This window comes from Neodiprion pinetum, chromosome 6 (assembly GCF_021155775.2).
Source record: "Neodiprion pinetum isolate iyNeoPine1 chromosome 6, iyNeoPine1.2, whole genome shotgun sequence".
NCBI lineage: Eukaryota > Metazoa > Arthropoda > Insecta > Hymenoptera > Diprionidae > Neodiprion > Neodiprion pinetum.
In genome coordinates this window covers 27,520,153-27,541,640 of record NC_060237.1, presented here as the reverse complement: position 1 = coordinate 27,541,640, position 21,488 = coordinate 27,520,153, and the positions used below count along the sequence as shown (strand labels likewise).

The 21,488-nt window shown below is 39.6% G+C and overlaps 2 protein-coding genes across 3 annotated transcripts in view; both read right to left on the bottom strand.

Annotated features, from left to right (window-relative positions):
* Positions 1-15,913, bottom strand: part of LOC124222459 (colorectal mutant cancer protein) — a 44,069-nt gene extending 28,156 nt beyond the window's left edge. Inside the window, exon 1 of one of the 2 annotated variants that reach the window (XM_046633449.2) lies at positions 15,337-15,913. In XM_046633449.2, coding sequence (XP_046489405.1) covers positions 15,337-15,446 — 110 coding nt within the window. In that variant the 5' untranslated portion in view covers positions 15,447-15,913. The remainder of the gene's footprint in view (positions 1-15,336) is intronic. The other variant, XM_046633451.2, reaches the window with a different exon arrangement.
* Positions 15,914-18,076: 2,163 nt separating this feature from the next.
* Ude (Uracil-DNA degrading factor) lies at positions 18,077-20,836 on the bottom strand. Its single transcript, XM_046631639.2, has 4 exons — positions 20,695-20,836; positions 19,422-19,802; positions 18,535-19,299; positions 18,077-18,446 (listed from the first exon to the last, which is right to left on the bottom strand). The coding sequence occupies exons 2-4, from the start codon at positions 19,766-19,768 to the stop codon at positions 18,170-18,172; spliced, it is 1,389 nt and encodes a 462-aa protein (XP_046487595.1). The 5' UTR covers positions 19,769-19,802; positions 20,695-20,836; the 3' UTR covers positions 18,077-18,169.
* Positions 20,837-21,488: the final 652 nt, after the last annotated feature.

Below are 21,488 nucleotides of genomic sequence, written 5' to 3'. Positions count from 1 at the left end.
ATTTCAGTCCACTAGGACTGATTTCAAGAAGGATGCAAATTAAGGGTTGCTTTCATTCAAGAGTATATCCGAAAGAAATTTTTCTAATATTTTCCTTGGACTGATAATTGGTTTTCCCATTCAGCACTGGTATTTAATAATATTAAAGTTGGTAATGTTATCGCAACAATTAGTGCTCAGGCAAAATCGACGTTTCGCGATTTTTCGAATTGTTCAAAGTTCAGTTAACCCGTGATAAGACAAAACATAATCGTATTTTGAAATCTTAGTACCTTGAGATTCATTTTATAAAAATAAGAAAATGATAATTTTTCCACGATGTTTCGTTACGATAACGTTACGAACTTGAATCTCGTGGTATTTTTTGAAAGTGTCTACTTTCTAATGCCACAACAAAGGTATCGCCAACTCGTTATCGATCAAAAAATGAACTGAAACGGTTTTTCCCCTGGACCCTGAAACTTAATCCCGTGCCTTACCATCTCGTAACGAAACGTTTGCGTCGGCGAAATGATTTCCTCTGCAACATTCGAGTCTCCCACTCTTTCGGCGTGGACTGCATCACCCCAGTCGACGAACAATCGTCACTTTTAAAAATGTGTGGCTAATTTTCTGCGCATAAAACGCGCCAAAGTTTCACTTCACTCTATTTATATTATTAATATCGACAAGGAGAGTCACAGATGTTCGCGTAAGAAACGCATCGTTCGAACTACAACCGCAATAGTGATTTGAGCGTCGCTCGAAGCTATGAAAAAAGTCACTTTCAACGATAGGATATTGTACAATGTTAAACCAGTGTCTGGAGCAAAATTGTTGCAGATAGCGATGAACTGTGTAAAGTGCAATCCGCAAAGCTATAAAGCGGACTTTGACTGGCCTTTACTTTCTTCACTTCTCCCAAACGATTTTACTCTACTTGTTTTACCAAATAATATAAAAGGTCCCCGATTGCCACTCAGCGATCCTCCGTTCTTCTTATTGTTTAATATCGATAAATCGAGGAAAGATTTATCGGTGCCGTAGAGTTTGATGAATTGTGCACGTACTTGTACGTATGCAACGTGCGATTTGGCGAAACGGGTGCTGCGATAAGAGTCTTCGTACAACCGAGGAATACGTGCAGAATTGTGCGTTGTACTGCACCATTAACGGAACGGAACGGAACGGTGTTGAATTCCGTCGTTTTAAATTTAGAAACGTTTCCGTTCCTGCAGCTATAAGGTTTCGATTCAATGTTGTACCCACGGGGCTGTACACTACCGAAGAGAGAAAGAGAGAGAGAGAGAGAGAGAGAGTGAGAGTGAGAGTTACATCGAGCGAGAGGAAGAGAAGCTTTGTTCGATTCACCAAGCAGGCACACTCTATGGTGACAAAGCTGTACCGTAACAGCAACAGCAGCGGCAGCAAGTCGTGGATTTTTCTCTCTAGAACTGAGGACAGGTCTCATACTGTACCTCGAGATAAAAGGAGAAGAAGAAGAAGAAAAAGAAAAAGAAGTGCCGAGATAGAAGAATGAAAATACTTATCTAACGAGAAGAGAGTAAAAAAAAAAAAAAAAAGATAGGTGGTACACGAGATGCATATACTCTTCATCGATGACAACGTCATCTCAAACTTCACACAGCAAAGAAGAGATGCAGCTGCGGTGGAGATCTCATCTTGACCTCCTTTAATCATGGATCAAAGTCAGACAATGGTAGGCTTGCTTAATATCTGAAACCTGTGTATAATAGTATACCGCGTTGTAAAAGAGAGTTCCTTGTAATAGACTTGAAGAGGATCAGAATTCATCGAGCTGCTTGCAGATACCCGTAAATGCATTCTGCTTTGTTTAGGCTAGGAGTGCTTTGCTCCATTTCCAAAAATATTTGGCCTCGTCATGTTTGAAGGCATTTTAAACGACACTTGATGTGGCTGTTTTGGTATTTATTTAGTGCGTCTGTGTGTTTTTCTTTTTTTTTTAAAGAGGAAGAAGACGAATGCGTTTCTGTTAGCGACTCACGCAACCTGGCAGGCTAAATACGTGTCGCAAAATTTTTGTAACTACGCTAAACGGAAGTAGAAACAATGCCGGTAAGGATCAACTGTTACGGATAAAGTGCTTGGTGTTTTAAAAAATTTTTTTCTTTATCATACGCTACCGTAAGCAGAGTTGTAGAGAGATGAGAATTCCTCTCACGGTATGATTTTAGCGTTAAAAAAATGAAGCGTGATTAATTCCTCGACATTTCCAAAACTGAGATATATCAGGAATGCCGAATACTTACCATGGGAAAAGGTTTACGTATATCAGGAAGGAGAAGCAAGGAAGAAAAGCGAAAAGAGAGAAGAAAAAAAAACAACGTAAAATAGAGTAAAATCGCGAGCAATCGAAACCCCTGCAGGTATGTCACAATATTCAGACGTTTCCCCTTTCAAACCCTTCCAGCATGATGTCTGAAAACACACGAGTGCTGCACGACGAGGATTTCATCGAGAGCTTTTACTTTCGGTCCAGATACCAACGCCGAATCGAGCATCGCGATGATTCCGTGACGGAATAGACGTATAATATACCGGCGACACAAGCGGCTTCTGACGACACGATACGATACGATATGTGATTCGTTTGGAAGAAGGGAAGAAAAATATTCACGCGCATATGCAACAATAATTGACGTTGGTGCAAAGAGCTGTTGCTAAAACGTGCACAATTAAGAGAGAAAAAGATATATTCCATTTTTTATTCTACTTTTCCTGACAGTTGAATGCAAAAAGCAGACCATCGTCGTCGTCTCGATTGCTGAAGGCTGAATCGTTTTCGAATGATTTTATCTTCCGTCTCTCTATCTTTTTTTTCCACCGCGAAAGCTCGGAGCTTCAAGATGTCAAGGTGTCGAACATCAAGAGTGTCGGTATTTCAAGAATCGTCAAATCAATTATAACATTCCTTCTACACCTGTATTCTGATAATTAGTAACCCTCGACGATTAATTCTTACAACGTGACTTCTTTATGAACAATTAAGACGTTCTAAATTTTTATCCACTTCTTATGTATCATCAGATCGATCCCAGCATTGAACCAAGTTTATCCAACGGTGTAACGAGAATCCAAATCATACTGAGACCGAAAGTTATTGAGGTATGGCTTTATATTTCCACGATCAGAATTGGATGTTCAACAATTTCACTTGTTATATTATAAAACGGCAGAATTGCTCGTCAGTTATTATTATATCATCCCTTAAAGCGAATTGTTTTCCCGCGTTCAACGTTATTCGACACGATCAAGTAACACTGCAGATATTTGAATAACGATGAGCGTGACGTTCGGCGAGTAAAGACCAACTGGTAAAGCACTGCAACACCTACCAACAACGGTCGACACTCTACTCGAAAAGGCGGATGCAACCACGTGGATATTTTACCACACCAGACCTGACTTCGGAGAGTGTCTATTACACGTACTTACAGGCATCGTCGTCTATGTTTAGACCGGACACGGAAGCGAATGGCACGTGACCCAGTAGAAAGAGTCGAACAATTATAGTCGTCAATTTGTAGCGTTGACGGTTGTTCGAATGCGCTTTATTACAAGCAAGTAATCAAGTCGGAAGGAACTTTCTTTCCTGATCTAAAAACTGACGGCAATTATATGCGGTTCAATTTTCTCTGTTTATTCTTGAAATGAATAACAAGTAAACTCTCTTCTGTTATTTGAATTTCTATATCGATCTAGTGGCAGCATTCTTTTGTTTTTATTTTTTTATTTTACGCATGAATTTTCGTTGGCGAAAATCATGCGAAACAATTTGTAAATAACTTGGTTGAACTTCTGAATTTGAAAAGCTCCGAAAGCGCCTAATTCCGAATTATTTGGTGGCGAAAGTTGAAGTAAAGAAGTTAAACTTTGAAGAAACAACAAAGTTTCGAATGGTTGTAAACCCGATGGCTCAAATTTCCGAGATGCAAGATTCCGAAAATCCAAGTTACGATACAGCAAAGTTTCGAAAAGTAAAATTACGAAAATCAAAATATACTCACACAGCGTAGTTTACTCAACGAGTGGGTGTTAAAAAAAAACCGAAAATCAAAATGACCGGGATTCAGAACGTAAAAGTATCGAAAATCCAAAACAAAGGAAGATCAAAGTGGTAAAATTTCACCAAGCCAGAAATTTACGAAACTGAAAATCGAATTGATGCTTTCGGAACTTTTCAAATTCGGAACTTCAACACCGCCCCTGCAAATCTGTTTACTTCTGAATTCGGAATCACTCGGATTCACGCGAATCGAATGAAATCTCATCTCACGATCAGCTCACCTATTCAATTCGGTAATTTGAAGCCGCACTCGCACACCAAATACGGAAACGAACATCCCCAGTAATCAACGTTATAAAGAAAATAGTTCTACGCCCACAACACGAAATTTACTGTGCAACAAATCCACACACACACACACACATACACGCAGAAGAATTGCTTTCTGCAGCACGTGCCGCCGAAAATTGCGTTAAATTAGTCGTTCGTATTACGTATAATACGTACCTGTATTATATGTATAATAATTGATCAAGTAATTGCAGAGTAAGGTTAATTAGGGTCTGCGCTCGCGTGTTCAAGCTTTACAACACGCAAGAGACGTCGGATAGTTATCGTCTACGAAATTCCGACGACGACTATATACCCCTGTACGGCAAGAGAAAAAAAAAAAAAAAACTATCTTTTCAAATATCACGACGTTCCAGAGGGTAGAATTTATACTTTTATTTTTTATTTTTTTACTTCACGCTCTTGTCTAATTCAATTATTTATTACGTAATTATTAATCGCTGGGCGGCAGCACGCAGATAATAAATAATGCAGGATTCAAATTTCCGACGACTTTTTTTCTACAAGTTTTCAAAATTTTACTCATATCCTCACTAAATATTATAATAGTTGACAATTTTTTTAATTTTTTTTTTTACCGGTTGAACGTAGACACTTGGCGAAAAAAAAAAAAAAAAATTATACGATATTGCCAAAGAAATGGCATAGAATGTAATGAAGTAGTTTGAAAAAATTGACAAATATTCTTTTCGATAATTCAATGAGGTTATTCAATACTTGAAAAAAGTAACGATGCTGACCGATTTCTCTCAGTCAAATATAATATACGTATAACATATGTATATTTATACATTATCCTGGAGCAAAAATGAAACAAATTACAATATCAAATAAAAGTTCAAGAATCATTTTTAATGAATTTTGTTCCTCGGCTTAGCAAAAACGTACGTCACGTTATTCTACGTAAAACTAATATCTAAATTCACGCGTATCTAATACGCAGACGGGTAGAATCACAATGGGCATTGAATTCCATGGGTGTGTGTACAGGTAATATACATATGTAATACACGTAGATACGTATAGTAGGTACAGCCGTTTATAACCCAGCCAGTCAGTCATCCCGCAGATATTTACAATTGAATTATACGCACAAAATGGTTAGGCCGTCCTGCGTTTCCATCCCGCACGGAGAGTTTTACATATACATATACATATACATATATACATATGCGTGGGTGTGCGCGTACTCGGTGGTTTGCACACAAGTCTCCGGGTATCCATATATAGCAGAAAATGTGCTAAATTTACGATCGTTGCGAATCCGTGCGGCGGCGGTTTTCGTTCTCGATTATACATGCCTGGCCACTAGGTAAGCTCCGATACGTCTATGTGTATATAACACATGTCTACATCTATATGACATATACATTCGGAAACAATGAAGATCGAGGGGTGATGCGGGAAAAAATATTCGGCGACGCGAGGAATTTTGCAAAAGTTAACATACTGCGGGTGTGTGAAATAAATTAGATCAAACAAATATGTGACAACCTTTGTGAAAACGTGTGAGACATTTTTTTCCTGCATATAATATGGGACGTTGGAATATCGTAGCTAAAAAGAAAGAAAGAAAAAAAAACAAGTAAACTTAACAATTTTACATTGCTTGTACAGGATCTTCGAATTTCTCGCCTCTCACGATCGGTTAAACGCTTTGTGAAAGTTGGTTGGATTTCGAGATGATATTGCGAGCCTGAGTAAACAATTAGTAAGTACATGGCTCGTAAAATAAGGCTGATGATATGATCAGCTTGGGTGCGGATAAACATATCTCGTGAAATTGGTTCGCCGACGAGAAAACAGCGGTAAACAAATTTAATCCCTTGTATTACAGGCGTACTCATATTATAAGAAACACTCCGAGACGATACAGAGTGCAAAAAAAAAAAAAGAAAAGAACGTCGTCAGGTTTAATAATTAACAATTATAATATTTGTACGTTATCGAATTTTCAACTACGTTAATAACGAAACCTGTTGCAAAATTGTAAAAATTAAAAATATATAAGTACGTCTAAATTTGTCTACTTCAATTTTTTTTTTTTAATTCATTTTTTGTATTATAACAATTTATTCTACACCCTGACAGATTTCAGATTCCTACGATAATTTATTAACTGACACGCGAATGATATCTCGGAAACTGAATTTTGCTTCATATTTTACGATCAGTTAAATTATTCAACTTCGCGAATGAATGTGCCGGGAAAAAAAAAAAAAAAAAATGAGCGAATATTACAGAAATGTTAATTTCCGTTTTTATACATACCAAGAGACTAAACATAATCCTCTTGTTCAAGAGTAACTCAACCTTTACTTTACAAAGAAATTTAGCACGAGGTTGGTTGGTTTATTTAAGAGATTCGAGGAAGTTGAGCTTGTCTCACTCCGCCTCCCCTCTCCGTCCCTCTTTCCCTAAACTTTTTACGCGAGTTTTAGTAGTATACCTACTGCAGCGGTGCGGCGGCGGTACAAGATATATAAGCCGTGATTGCAGACTAATTAAAGAAACCGAAAGCAAGGGATGCGACCGAGGAGCAAACTCGACGGCGCATTATAACTGAGGACCGGAAAAGTATAAATTAAAATTTAATAATAAAAGAGGGAAACGCGGAGGGATTTGAAAACGAAATTGCGGCATGATTAGTCGCATGAAAATTTACGGTATAATACCTATATATGTATATCTAAAAATTACATAATAAAACACTCGAAATAATTGCTCGACAAATTTTTTTCTTTTTTTTTTTATAGATTTATAGTAGCTTTCACTTGGCATGTTTAAATCAAAAATTTTTACGTTTTACGGGGTAAATTTTATGGGAATACTCGCCCGACAAAATGCATACGTGACGCCATGGATATTTAGACCAGGTGCCCAAAGTGCTGCGTACATTCTCGGGGATGTAGTTTGATTTTGTAATTTTTTTATTTTTATTACTTTGTTCGAAATTTTTGTTCAATCATCGAGATCAGCTAAACCTGCATTTTACAAGCGTACGTAATGTAAAAGATATTGTAAAAGAGATCGGTAAATCGAACGAGCATGGTTGACTCTATCCTCTGGGAATTAAAAAAGAAATCTATTCAAATCTGCGTTACACAGGTGAAATAATTTTTCACCTCGCGCTGGTATCTTTCCATTTTGACATTCATCAATTCCTAAACGTTCTTACCAAGATTTGTAAAAAATAATATTCAAATTTCAAAATACACACGGTACGAGGTTTTTCACCAAGTGTAGTAAAATTTTTTGCCAATAGACGTAATAACGACGTATACCTAAGTAATCATAAATCAAATGCTATAATACGAGAAACTAATTCAAATTATTCGAAAAAGCTTTGGTATTACTTGAAAAATTGCAGAGATTAAGAGTTGTAAAATGAAGATTAAAAAAAATGAAATAATTCACGGTCTACATACGTATATATCGAAAATAGGAAATCAATGGAAAAAAAAGGACAAGAATCAAAAGAATAAACAATAGGAAATACACATCTAATATCGTAAATTCCATAAATGTGTAATAAGTACATAGAATCGACTATAAACAATTCTGTGTCACTATATATGCATAAAAGACGAGTTAGGAATGTAAAACATTCATGGATGGTACGTGTTGTAATCCACGTATAGTCATGTAACATATCCGTTATTATACACGTACGATACCTGCAGGGAAATGTACATACATGTACTACAGGGGAGGAATTTCCGTGGGAGAGTTGCACATGGTGTAAATAGTCAAATCGTGTCGTCGTCGAAAAACAACAACAACGACACGTGTCGACGTTGTTATTATTATTATTATTATTATATCAAAAATACACGATGATATATACAATATATCGATGTTGAACGTGTATATCGAGGTGGAGACGTTTTTATATCGGAGCTGCACCAACGCCTCAAAGGTCAAGGGTTAAAATGAAAGATCCCGACTCACGCGCTGTACGCGATATTTCACCCTTACATATACATACGCTATCTAGCATCGCATATATTCGACGACCTTATAAATATCTAACGAATCCCTCCGCCGTGCGCGAGTGGTTTGCCATTTCTATTATCTCAAATATATAATGGGGGTAGAATTTTCGCTCGGCAAATCAACCGGGAATAAAAAGGAATACGTGTAATAAACTTGTTACAGACGGACAGACAGAGAGGGAGTAATTAAAGAGGAGGGTCGTATATGTATCGTTTTATCGAATACGCAAAGCCTGCAGAGTGAGTCACTTGCCATAAAACAGTAGAACTTGCCGCCACCCTTCTCAACGTTTCACGGATTAGGGGTTGCCCCCCTATTTTCCTATCCTCCTCGCTTCTTCGTCATGATTCTCTCTCACTTTTACCCTCGCGACAGTGTGCAACTTTTACTTGCTGCGGACGCAATGCAGTGTCGACTGTTTCAACGGTGAAACAGCATTTGCAGGGTGTGCTTTATTTACATGTAGATGTAGGAATTTATACGACGATTAAATTGAAGAACTATACAGTTTAATTTGTTAATACGATAAAATACGATTATCGAAAATATGACGTTAGAAAAATAAAGTTGAACGTGCCAAAGAAACGGACAAAATTCGCTTCACAATGGAACCGGTCTAAAAATGTTCCAAGTGAAAAATAGAAGATTCAAGAATTTTGTCATCGAAAATATTAAAAGTCCTGTAAAACGATATAAAAAAAACATGGGCCCGGTATTGAAATGATGGGAAATGAAAGTACAGTTTTTGAGAGTTAAAAAAAAAAAATAGTTCCTTTTCAAAATCATTCTGAATATTTATGAATGGTCGAGTAGCTGAATAAAGAATCTGATAAAAATTTAGGGTACCTGTTTAAGAGCTGGAAAAATTGCAGAAAATCTTTGAAACAAAATCAGAAATGGTGAGGGTCAGACCTTGGTCGAGTTCCTATGGAATTCCCCTTACTTTATACTCCACGAAGTTATCTGACAGCGGAAATGGACAGGCGATCCACGTCGACCGGTAAAACCTTTCAAACCCAGAAACTCTGCACCCTTGCAGTCTGTATATGTATATGTACCATACATGTGTGCATATATATATATGTGTGTGTGTATATATGTACGTACATAGTTGATGCGGCGACGCGCTGCAGTGAAACGAGGGTGAAGGGTGTGGGTGCAGAGCACACCTATGCCTTTGTTGTTTTATTTCTACAAACCGATATCGATGATTTACAACCCTCTTTCTCTCTCTCTCTCTACATATACGCACATGTAGGTATATGGACGGAGGCATATGGTGATTGGGACGTCCTATCACATTCACATGTTATACATAGGTATGTGTACTGTATGTATGATATATGTATAAATAGGTATGTTAGGATGGTTGAAAGAAATCAACTGTTTTATTTTTTTTCAAAGTCGCATCCTTAATAATTGCAGGAAGAGGAAATAAGATGCCTGTCGAAATTTGGCAGAAGCGGATCAATAGACTTCAACTACTATATTAAACAAATCTTGTCTTGCGCCAATCTTCGTCGACGTCGAGATTCGTTTGCACCGTTACAGCTCCTATTTATTACCTTATATACACGTAATAACGATAATTATGCTATCCGTTATATATTGTAATTAGGAAAGAGGAAAAAAATAATCACGATCATCGTCACACAAGAAATTAAGAGGGGAAAAACGAGATTGAAATTCGTTATATTTACAGCAGATAATATACGATGCATTTTTAGGAAACACAATTTTTCAAGTTCAATTAACTTGTAAACACAAGAATATGTAAAAACAAATACTCGTTATGTTTCACAAATTTGATATCTATCTTCAGTTTTCCTCAAATTGCACAAAAAAAAGAAAAGATATGATTTTTCACGTTTCTCTTCGTGTTTCGTTAGGTTTTTGCGTTACTGATAACAAAAATCCAATAACAAAAGAAGAATGGAAAATTTATTCATCGCGAGTGATTTCATCCTCTCTCTTTATTTTCATTTATATTCTCGTTTTAGCCTTTTTTTTTCAAATCATTATTATTTCATCCCCCCACGCTCGTCTTCGAGTACCTACAGAGAACAGTCCTCGAAGGTCCTCGAAAATGTTCGTTCGTCATCCCTGCGCGGTAGTTCTTGATCCTTGATCCTTGATCCTTGGTCAGGGATCCCCTCTAACTTTTGATGTAAATTACAAAAACCGTGCGCGGACGGCAACGAAGTAAGTTCTCAAGTGGCGTTAAAACAATCGTCGTCATCATCATAATCGTCAGGGGGATTGCTCTCCACAGTTCGAGCACCTATTTTTCAAATATATGTACAACAACATCATGTACACGATACATGCGTAAATACGCTCAACTTTGCAACGAGGAAACGACGCCGAAGAGGAGAAAGACACTGGCAGCTTATCGATTTGGCCTGTTTTCGTCTTGCGGTGCAGCAGCAGCAGCAACAACTCCTTCAACAACTCGCTCTCACCATCGGCAAGAAATTCTTTGCGCAAATCTCGCGAAAATACTTATTTTTATCGGCTGTAGGACTGCGGTATTTCGATTCGATAAAAATCAGCTCCAAATTTTCAATCATTATAGATCAAAAAAAAGAGAGAAAAAACAGCCGTATAAAAATAATACTCAACGGAAATTATTCCGGAGCTTGCAGAGGAAATTTAGCTACAGGTACACGTCCGTATCGATTTTCATTCACGGATTATTTTTAGTTCCACGTGAGTGCTAATTAAATGAAGAAACGAAGAAAAGAGAGAATTAATGGGAGTGAGAAATAGAAAAAAAAAACCAGATAACAACGACATATTGCGAAAATCCAAGCATATAAGCGGATTTCTCCGCACGATTTTATACGGATTCGAATCACGCGCGTCAGTGATTTCTGAGTCCCTTTTTACCCTCTGCACGATGCAGTGCCTGTCGCCAACGTTATTTGAAAGAAAACGCTGCTGCCGATTTAAAGCGTAGAAAATGTGGATCGATGGATCAGGAATTAATCGTAAACGAATATACGTGTGATGAATATTTAAGATGGTGTAACAATTTTTTCATTCCTCTGTCTTTCTTTTTCTTTCAACGCAAGTTTATTATACCTATAATAATATTAAGCCATGATATTGCTATTCCAATACAACGTTAAAGATATTTTTCTTCATCTGCATAGAAAAAACAAGATTGAAGTTGGTAACGTGAACGCAACCAGAGATCGAAATAAAAACCATTGATTTACAATTCGAGAGACCGATTTTAGTTTCCAAAATCGGAGTAGAATTATGGTCTCAATATTTATAAATAATTAACCACTCGAATAAAAAATCTGAAAAAATTTAAGGTACTGTTTCCGAGTTGGGAAAATTGCGGTAAAAACATATTGACGCTGGTTGGGTTCCCATGGAATTCCCCATATTGCCCATATACATTCTTTACCTTCGTCTTAAATTATACCAGGCACCTGTGGCGCCGTAGTAACCACCCCTGTAAGTATCGGGAAGAGACCCGTTGCAGTTTTTCTCCCTTCCCCCCCGAGACTACTTTTATCGTACGTAAAAAGGGATTTTTCAGTCCGGTTTTAAGATCGCAAGCTACAAGGGAAGGAGGGGGTGAAAAATATACGGGGGTCTCGTTGGATGCTGGATAACGAGGTCTGGGCCATAGGTGCCCATACATGCAACGTGAACGTGATGTAAACGAGACAGGAGGAATAAAAAGAAAAATATACCAGAAAAGGAGAAGACGATATACCGGTGATTTTATTTTTTTCTTCCCCCAACGAAAGAAGAAAAGTTCGTTACGCAACGAACAAGGCTTACAAAATCATGCGATAATAATTTGTACTGTTGGTATACGTGTAAAAGGCATCGGTACAAAGGAAAAGGAAAATTGTTGACAAAGACACGCTCTCGTAAAAATTGATAAACAACTAATACTGTGACATTCGATTTAAATAAGATTTTGTTTGCTTCTGGGCCGAGAGAAAGTAGAGAAAAAAGAGTAGAACCGATTAAGTAAAAAGTCGCCCGTTGATTGGACTCGAAGGGCAAAAAACTAAGAAATTCACTCGTTTTCATTCGGCAGGTGGGTAGAGAAAAAAAAAGGTTCGCGAAATTGCAAGCTATCAGAGTCAGCGTGTTGGATGTACATATGTTTGAAACTATACCTGTATACATTGTACATCCATGTAAAGGATACACAAGTGTTCACATACCGTACACGTAGGTATATAAGGAGAGAGGAGCCAACTGGGTCGAAAGAGAAGCGAGGCATGTGCTCGCAATTTATGGATACGCATTACACGCCGTAAGGCGATGCATTACGTAGGAAAATGGACTCTGAATGCTTACGGCAACGCAACTCTTGTTATTACCGTTAGTCGAGGTATTATCATTATTATTCTTGTTGTTGCTATCGAATGCATGCAGTACAGATGCTCGAAGCTTTGGCAAAAGTTACTTTGTCGAAAAAACTATGAATTAATATAACAAGGAAAGTCTGTTTTCGGATTACGTGTCAAATCATTTTTTCCAAAGAGATTTTTCAACAGGCGACAACATATGTATATATTCATAATACGGTTTGTCAATAAGAGCGGAGAAATGAAAATTATGTACTCTACATTTAAGCAGTAATTTATGTATAAAGTTAAAAAAAAACATGTTGATCTCGTAACTGGTATATATAATTCATTTTCACCCGTTATGATATTATTTCATCGATTCGATGTAATTATATTATAAACGAGCATTCAGGGACAGACCGATAATAGTTATTTAAGTTCAATGAGTTTGAGACGAAGATAAATTACCAAAACAGAGGAGGAGGGAAGTTTTCGCTTCAAATTACGTACAAGATTTGAAAAAGCGACAACGGATTTGGGGGTAAAAATTTACAGACGCAGGTTTCTCTTTCGTTTCTTGTATATGTACACCCAAATGTGGGGGGTGGATGTATTATACACGTATGTATTATTACATATGTACATATATATGTATATAATGCTACACGAGATTACGGATATTACGTAGTATTTGCCTGCAAGCTAGTGTGTAACCTGACTTTGCATTCGCTGCTTGAAAGCGGGTTGTTTTCAAAGAGATACTAAATCTGTTACAGCGGGAGCGACCCCGCATAGTGAATCATTCATGGAGCAAGCAGCAACTATCCGGGAAACTATAATAAGAATCATCTCCACCATAAATTGGGGCGTCTGTTCGACTGACGTTGGTTTGACGATTCAGAGATATTCTCGAGAAGTGAGGACGATGACACACGAATCCTCGGCGGTGAAAAATCGTCGACCATTGTTGTAACACAAAAACGAAGCGATGAACGATAGGAAATTTCTAATGATCATTATTGTTTGTATTACTCCGACTCTTTGTCAATCACCTGTAATATAATCATAGTTGAAGAATTTGAGACAGTTATGACTTCTCCAGAGCAGTTAAGACGTTCTTTTCCACGAGCAAACGTAAAAAAGTTCTCTTGGTCGCGTCTTCGGGGTAGAAAAATTTAATAACGTGGCAGAGTTACGCACACAGAGGATTCTTGAGGAGAAGAATCTACGTACCAGCTACCCCTGCATCGTTTAAAATGTCGATACACGACGAGCTCTTCTAGCCACTCCTTTTCCCCCCTAAGTTACGTATATTGGTCATGAAAATGCGGCAGGGGTGAGTAGGTACGCCATTACATACATATGTGCCTGTAAGGTATATACCACGTGGATTCCATTGCGTACGGAGCTCACTCGGGGGAATAAATGAAAACCAGAGAGAGCGAAAAGACGTGGAGGAAGGAAACTGGCGTCTGGAGGCAACGTCGACGACGTCGAACGAAATTCTATTCTCCTCCAGCAGCAGTCTGGGGTTTGTTTACACGAGAAGTCAGTCCCCTGGTTCTTCCCTTACCCTGCACAGAGCGCGTCTTGGAATCTCCCGTATATTTCCCTCTTTCATTCCTTCAAACCCTTGGATAAAGAGCACCGACGGCTGTGGCATCGTGTTTACGTTTTTGCCTTATTCGAGAGTGGGAGAAGAGAGAAGAAGATGAGAGTTGGTGCATGAACGAGACCCACACACCTCTCTCTCACTTTTTCTTTTCTCCCTTTCAAAGCTAATCACGGTAATGAAGAGAGGTGTCGAGGCCCTTTTTCTACGCTTTGTAAACTAATTTATATCCCAGCTGCTGCAGTGTCGTTCAAAGGAAACGAATGAGGAATTGTGGTTCAATCGAGCTCAAAAAACTGCTCACATAAACCGCATGGATCAAATTCTGCACCTTTTCAACTCTCACGCTTTTGTGCACTGCGCACAGAATGCGGCATGTAAAGTATTGAGATAAACTACAATGCTACTAGTGTTTCAAGCCCTGTATCAAGAGGAGATAAAACACAGAGGCCTGCTAACTGGACAAGTTGGTATCGGGTTTAACCAGAAGCCCATCGTCCCACCGATGCTTGCTTCGTTATTCAACCTGTGCTCTGTGCTAACGATAAGTTTCTTCAACGACTGCTCTTCGAGCTCAGATTCTCATATCAAACAAGAAAAACTGTTTCTGAGACCCGTCGATTTGTTGATTTCCATTTAAAAGTTTGGATAATTGCAACTGACAAGGATCCCTCTAATGTCATCTATTCAACTCGTAAACAAAGCTTTCTACAAAGTAAAAGGAATACAAATTGTTCAATTCTCGCAAAACTCAACTGTTGAATCAACTGTTGGTGACTACCTGAAATTTACGTACAGAAGAATGAGGAACGAAGAGGCTCAGATTTGCTTCGGCATCTTGTGATCTAAACTGATCTTTTTCATCTCGCTCCTTTTGCGGATGAGTACATAAAAAGTGGCAAAAGCTTTTGGAGCAAGTTCTTTAGAAAAGGCACAACTTATACGATACAAACATAAATGCGGACTGGATGCAAATTCTTTATCACAGAGTCGTGGAGATGTTAGCAATGAACATTAGTACTGACCTGTCGATGAAGCCATCACCGTCTCCGTCGCAGGCTTGAAAAAGTTTCCTGACACGTTCCTCGTCGCAGATAGAGCCTGCCTCGCTCTCAGCATCAGCCGCCTTTGACATTATCACTTAACCTTACTTTGATCCATCTCAACAAACGAATACGAGATCGACATTGTGGGTATTATTTATTCACCGTTGAAGGGAAAACATGATGCGTAGTATTCGGTGCTTTCTTCTCGTTTCCAGTTTCTTTCGCCGGGGTGAAACACCGCGCAGGTTATTTACTGCCCGTGATACTTGTCACCTCGCCTCGCGTCAAACAAAGAGGTTCCTTACATATTCGGTTGGAGCACCGAATTTCCGACTCGACACTGATGCGAACCTTCCGCGATGCTTCATTGCCCGGTTTTTACTGCGAAAACATGATCCTCGCGAAACGCGGGGCGAATTCCGGCGATCGGAACCCTCGCACTTGTGCCAAATGACAGCGAGTCACTAACCCTAACCTCAAATTCAACTCCCCCCCCGCCCCGATACACGGCGAGCAATAAAGACTATCGATCACACCTCACGCCCGTCAAATACCGCTCTAGCAGAGAGAACCCTGAGAGAGCCCACGGAGCGAAAAACTTGGGACAGACTGGTGGAGCTCGGTTTCGTCGGATCTGTGTGTCCGTTCCGTGAACTAAATTCTCGGCGGGTAAGCGATAAGCGGTAAGCGATGGATAAGGAAGTTTGCTCTGTATTATCTGCTCCGCCGCTGAGCTCTCCGTTTTGCTAACCTATTCATGTAAACTCACACGCACTGGCCAGATTCTGACTTATTTTTCACTCGTGAAAAGAAGATATTCCGTTTAAAGCTACCTTCCAATTGGTCTAGCTGGCGCTTATCACCGTTTTCACGAGTGAAAACCACAGGTGAAAACCAAGTCAGAATCGGGCCCCAGATATTATCCTTATCAATCAAAACCTTACCGACCAAAATTATAAGGCAAAGTTCGCCTGGCGAACAAAGACGCAGCTAGCCTCTGAAAAACTTCAAAAATTGTTGATAGTGTTCTATTTCCTTCTAATGTATGATTATGTTAATTGTAAGTTAGATTAGGTTCGCTTCGCCTTTGATCATTAATTTTTCCTCTTTCACGTTCGCAAAAATTTGTTTTCCGTTAACGACATTTTTCAAACGCTTATTGAAATTGATTTTCACCAGTAATAACTTTATATTGATCAGAATTTATTCATCCATTGACTGTACTATTATTATTGTTCGTTTGTTGGATTCTTTGATTTTGATTTGAGCATTGAAACTGTAATTGGATTTCAGATATATCTCAGCTCGCGATATCAACGCCAAAATATCAACATGTATTTTTGGGATGTGACACTCGTTTAGCTGCATCAATGGATGCGAGGGTAATTGCCTCGAGAGTGTTTAGCAGAGCCAACACCAAAAACGAGGCAAAACGGATTATGATGTATGTCTACAAACATCTGGTTCGTCTGTTAAACACTCTCGGAGCAAATCGTGAACCCTCGCATCCTCCGGCGGAGCTGCCTGCTCCTGAATCTATGGATGATCCAGCGGAGAGTCCAGCAGCTGCTGAATTCGTCGATCCTCCAGCTGCTGAACTTGTTGATCGTCCAACAGAGGGTCCGGCCCCAGTTCCTTTGCCGACAAAAAAAAGGAAACGTAGAAATCAGGTTGACCTATTGATGGAGGCAAAGGCCCGATTCGGAGACTCACCTGCCTCCAAAAGACGGCAAAGACATTCACTGGCGGATAAGCATGGTTGTGACGAAATAAAACTCGCAAAAAAAAAAAAAGAATGGAAAAAAATCGCGCATCTAAATGTAATTAATATCTAGGCGCTAGATTTTAAGACCTTTCTTTGTAATATTCTGTAAGTGAGTCAGTACGTTTCATGGCATTCCACTTCCTTCCGAACATCCTATTCCGTACCCTCGCCGAATGTTGTTCCCCAAGGGGGGGCGTGTTACGTCCTCCAGACTTCATATTCATAGGATGCAATGCGCTGGGAACATTTTGAAGTTTGGTATTTTTATACCATGTTCTACGGCGTATTTTCTGTAATTTCTAACAGATCTTCAAGTTTAACCACCTATTTTCTCAGGCTCTCCGAGTACTTTCAGATAATCAAAGTGGAATTTCAATATAACGGAAAATGTGAATGTTTTGAGTTTCAGTATGGTCCTCCCTCAACCATTACAATCGTACTTCGTGTTCTTCTTTCAATTGCACGTTACAGTCGTAACTTTTAATTGGACCGACATCATTTACCTAATATTATTTGCTGCTGCCTAACATCGACCCCGGCTGCCTGTTCCAACTGTTTCGTAGTCGGTGATATACGCAGTATAAGAATAATCAATAAATTCCTACTCACACACAATGGCGGAGATATTTTTTTACAGCCTCGCTATCGTCTGCGGTAAAATTGAACTCCTCAACGTCCTGCGCCGCCTTCACGTATTCAGCGGCCGCCCAGAGCGCCCGGCAGGCCGCCGAACGACGGTCACTCTGCAGACGCGTCGCAAATAAATCGTGAGCTAGCAGCTCTGCCTTCCGCAAAGTGACCGTCGTCAGGACATCTTGAGGCAAAACATCTTGAATCCTAAAGACAGAAAAACTGAGGATTTTTTTTTATCAGATTCATCATAGATGTTATTAATCTACATGTCGTTGTCATTACGTATCATTGACTTGGATTGAAGCTAAAAAATCCAACGCATGAAATTTGAAAAACTTTAATTACACAGACAAAATACATAACAAAATATTAAGATTATACAAGATATTATACATATTCCGTCACAAAGCAGGTTTACTCGGTCAACTTGAGCTTCTCTCTCAGGGTAGGTAGGAGTTTCTTCAATTTCGCTGCATCGTGGCTGAACGCCCACATGATGCACTGCGTGTGTTCCTTGGTCGGTAGTCCACGGAGTTCGGGGTCCGTTTCGAACCATTGAATATGTTTGTTCTTTATTTCTTCGGTTATAGCGCGAAGATTCTTGTTCCTCTCGACGTCCCAGGTGATTTTAGTATCTGGAACTTTTACACCACGAAGCCTTTTGTAGTCTCCCTCCTCCTGCTCGTAGGCTCTGGAAAAAAAATCAAACATGTACAACGTATAAATATAAAGATTAAAAATAGGGCTAATTTCTAGCTCGTCCAACTCTTAAGACTCACTTCAAGATACCCGTATCTTCAATTTCGTATCGATCAGCGAGGGGTTTGTACGCCTGTACCAAGTCCAGGGCTAAATATCCGAAATTTTCTTTTGAACGCCCATTGACGTTGTAGTCGGTGATCCAGTTCTCGTAAACCTCGATCGCCTCCTTCATATTTTTTATTTTCTCCTCGTCCTTAGTGCAGGTGATGACCCTCTCCGCCCTCCTGATCAGTCCTGTAATTGCGTGGTATTGATAAGCGACGTCGCGACCCTCCAGAGACTTCAGACTGCTATTCGCTCGCTCTTTGTCCTTAAAGCTGAGCCCACTTTCCTGCTTCTCTTCCTTGTCCACCTTCTCGACCTCTTCCGCCTGCTCGTCCTTTTTCAGCGTCTTCCTCTGGGGCTCGTCACTGTCATCATCACTGTCCGAAGAACTGTCGTGACTTCGCTTGGTCCCCTTCTCTCGTCCTTCTTCCCCACCTGCCAACTCCATATCCTCATCTTCGCTGACCCCCTCAAATTTTTCCTCCACCTGCTGGATCAACTTTTTCAGCTTCGTGGGTTCCGGGCTGTAGCCGAGCAATATGCACTGCGTGTGCTCCTTCGTCGGGAATCCCCTGAAATCCCCGACGTCGGTCTCGAACCACTGAATGTGGTCCGACTTTATTTTATCGATGATCTCCTTCAGTTGACGATTCCTCTCGATGTCCCAGGTCGTCTCTCCGCTCGGAGTTTTCACTCCGCGCAGTGTCTTGTAATCTCCCTTTTCTTCCTTGTACGCTCTACAACAGAAGGTCAAATGATTAGAAGCGTAACGCTACCTACCAGAAAAAGGGGGATCATGGCACGAATGCATGAGTATAACTAACTGATCACCGGGAATTTTCCTCCGCCATATACTAACCGGTAGAAACTGTCGTCCAGGACTCCGTACTTCTTGGCCAAAGCCCTGAAGCCTTTGACGGTTTCAACTGGTAGATAGCCGAGGTTTTCCTTGCCACGGTGATTTTCTTTATAATCGTTAAGCCAGTCTTCGAATACCTGTTGAGCCTCTCGAAGATTCGTGAGTTTCTCCTCGTCCTTCGTGATTTGAATCGTCCTTTTTGCTCGGCTGACGAAACTGGTGATAACGTGATACTGATAGGACACGTCACGGCCGTCAAGAGCCTTCAGAGTATCAAGGGCCTTCTGTTTGTCCTTGAAACCCATCGCGCTTTCCTCCGGTTCAGAATTCGTCTTCGGTTTAGCCATCGCGAATGTTCAACGAACGCTATCAGCTGTTATCCTGTGAATTAGAATGTAGATACGTTGTAACGATCTGGTTTATATTCGCGCATTTTTGCGTGCTTAACTTAAGATATGATGCGAGGTTATCGCTGCGTCACTGTCAATAAATATCAGCACTTGAAACAACAAAATTATTTTGAGAATAATCGAGCTCTCAGCGAGACGACGGATTCATGTAACGAACGCAAAATTTTTGCAAAACAAAGCAGTGAACTCAGTACTATATTTGGACGGTGCGATTGCATACATGGTTTGAATGCTTCTCGGCTTCCGTGCAAAAACCCGAGTAGGCGACGCAATTAAATCAAATGACGTGGGTGTCACTGACTGCGACTGACTGAGCTGGCTGTGCGATATTCTAAAATTGAACGTATTACTCTGCCATGATCAGCACTTTCTCCGCGAAAAAAAAAAAAACTCTGAAGAAGTTCTAGAACCAAAAATTTCTGGCGTCAAACAGTTTTCAAATGAGATCTAATTCAAACCAGCCAACCAAATTTCTTCTTTAAATGTCAAATCCCACCGATTGGCCGTTATGGCCGTCGCTCGATGCTGAAGTAAACTGAAATTGGTCAACTTCGACTCTTTTTCATTTGAAAACTATTGGGACTCAAATTTTTTTTTACTCTCACAGAACCACACCGAACTTTTTACACGGAGAATCCAGGTACTGCATAAGAATTTCCGTTAACGAGTATTTAGATAGACATCGGAACCGAATTGAAATTGAAACAAGTGATAACAGAAACGGAGAAATTCCTGGATCTATTCTCGAAATGATTACTTTGAACTGCAAAAAAAAAAAAAAGAAAAAAAAAATGTAATCGCGTATAACTGAGTTAAAGAATGAGAACGATGATTAATTCATAAAGAAATCAATCACCACTCACCTCAGAGAATGACAAATAAAATAAAAATTATGTAAAATCCTTGGTGTTGTATTCGGACACAGAACACTTAATAGCACTGCCGCACTTCGGATTCGATCATCCGCTTCGAGGACTTGTTCAAGACTGACAAAGTACGTCCAGCGTATTATTTTTATTACTAACCGGTAAACGTGAGCAGCATCAGATATATATATATATATACATAGAGTAGAAGTGTCGTGTGCCGGATCGATGTAGCCGGCTAGGCCTATCTCCCTCTCTCCCTCTCTCTCTCTCTCACACGAAGCGGTTTGAATCAGCAACTCACAATACTCGCCAATCGGCGGCTAGACCGAGAAGCGCTAGAAGGAGAAAGTTTCGCGTAGTTTTCATGCGTGCAAAAGAGACGCAGGCATGTAAACATCTCAGCGGGACCGGCCGCTTAGCGCGTGCATGAATTGTGTCAGAACCGAAAATATACCAAACTGCGATATATTACGTCATTCGCGGAATATCTGCAAGTATCATTCGAAAGTATTTAAATATGTGTGAATACATGCGTATGTATGTAGTGTATAGGCACGTGTACTAAATATAAATACAACACTGTTATAAACGTTTTCATAAATATCACGTGCCAAGTATGTAACCAAAGATAATATTCAGAAAAGTGATGATGATCAGATAAGATAAGATAAGAATTTTTCCAAGAGTATTTTCCTGGCTCAATTGCGAAACTCGTGGATGACGAATTCGTTTGACATTTAGATGCTCGCAATAATATATAGTTTATCTGTAGCTAAATTCGTTTATCG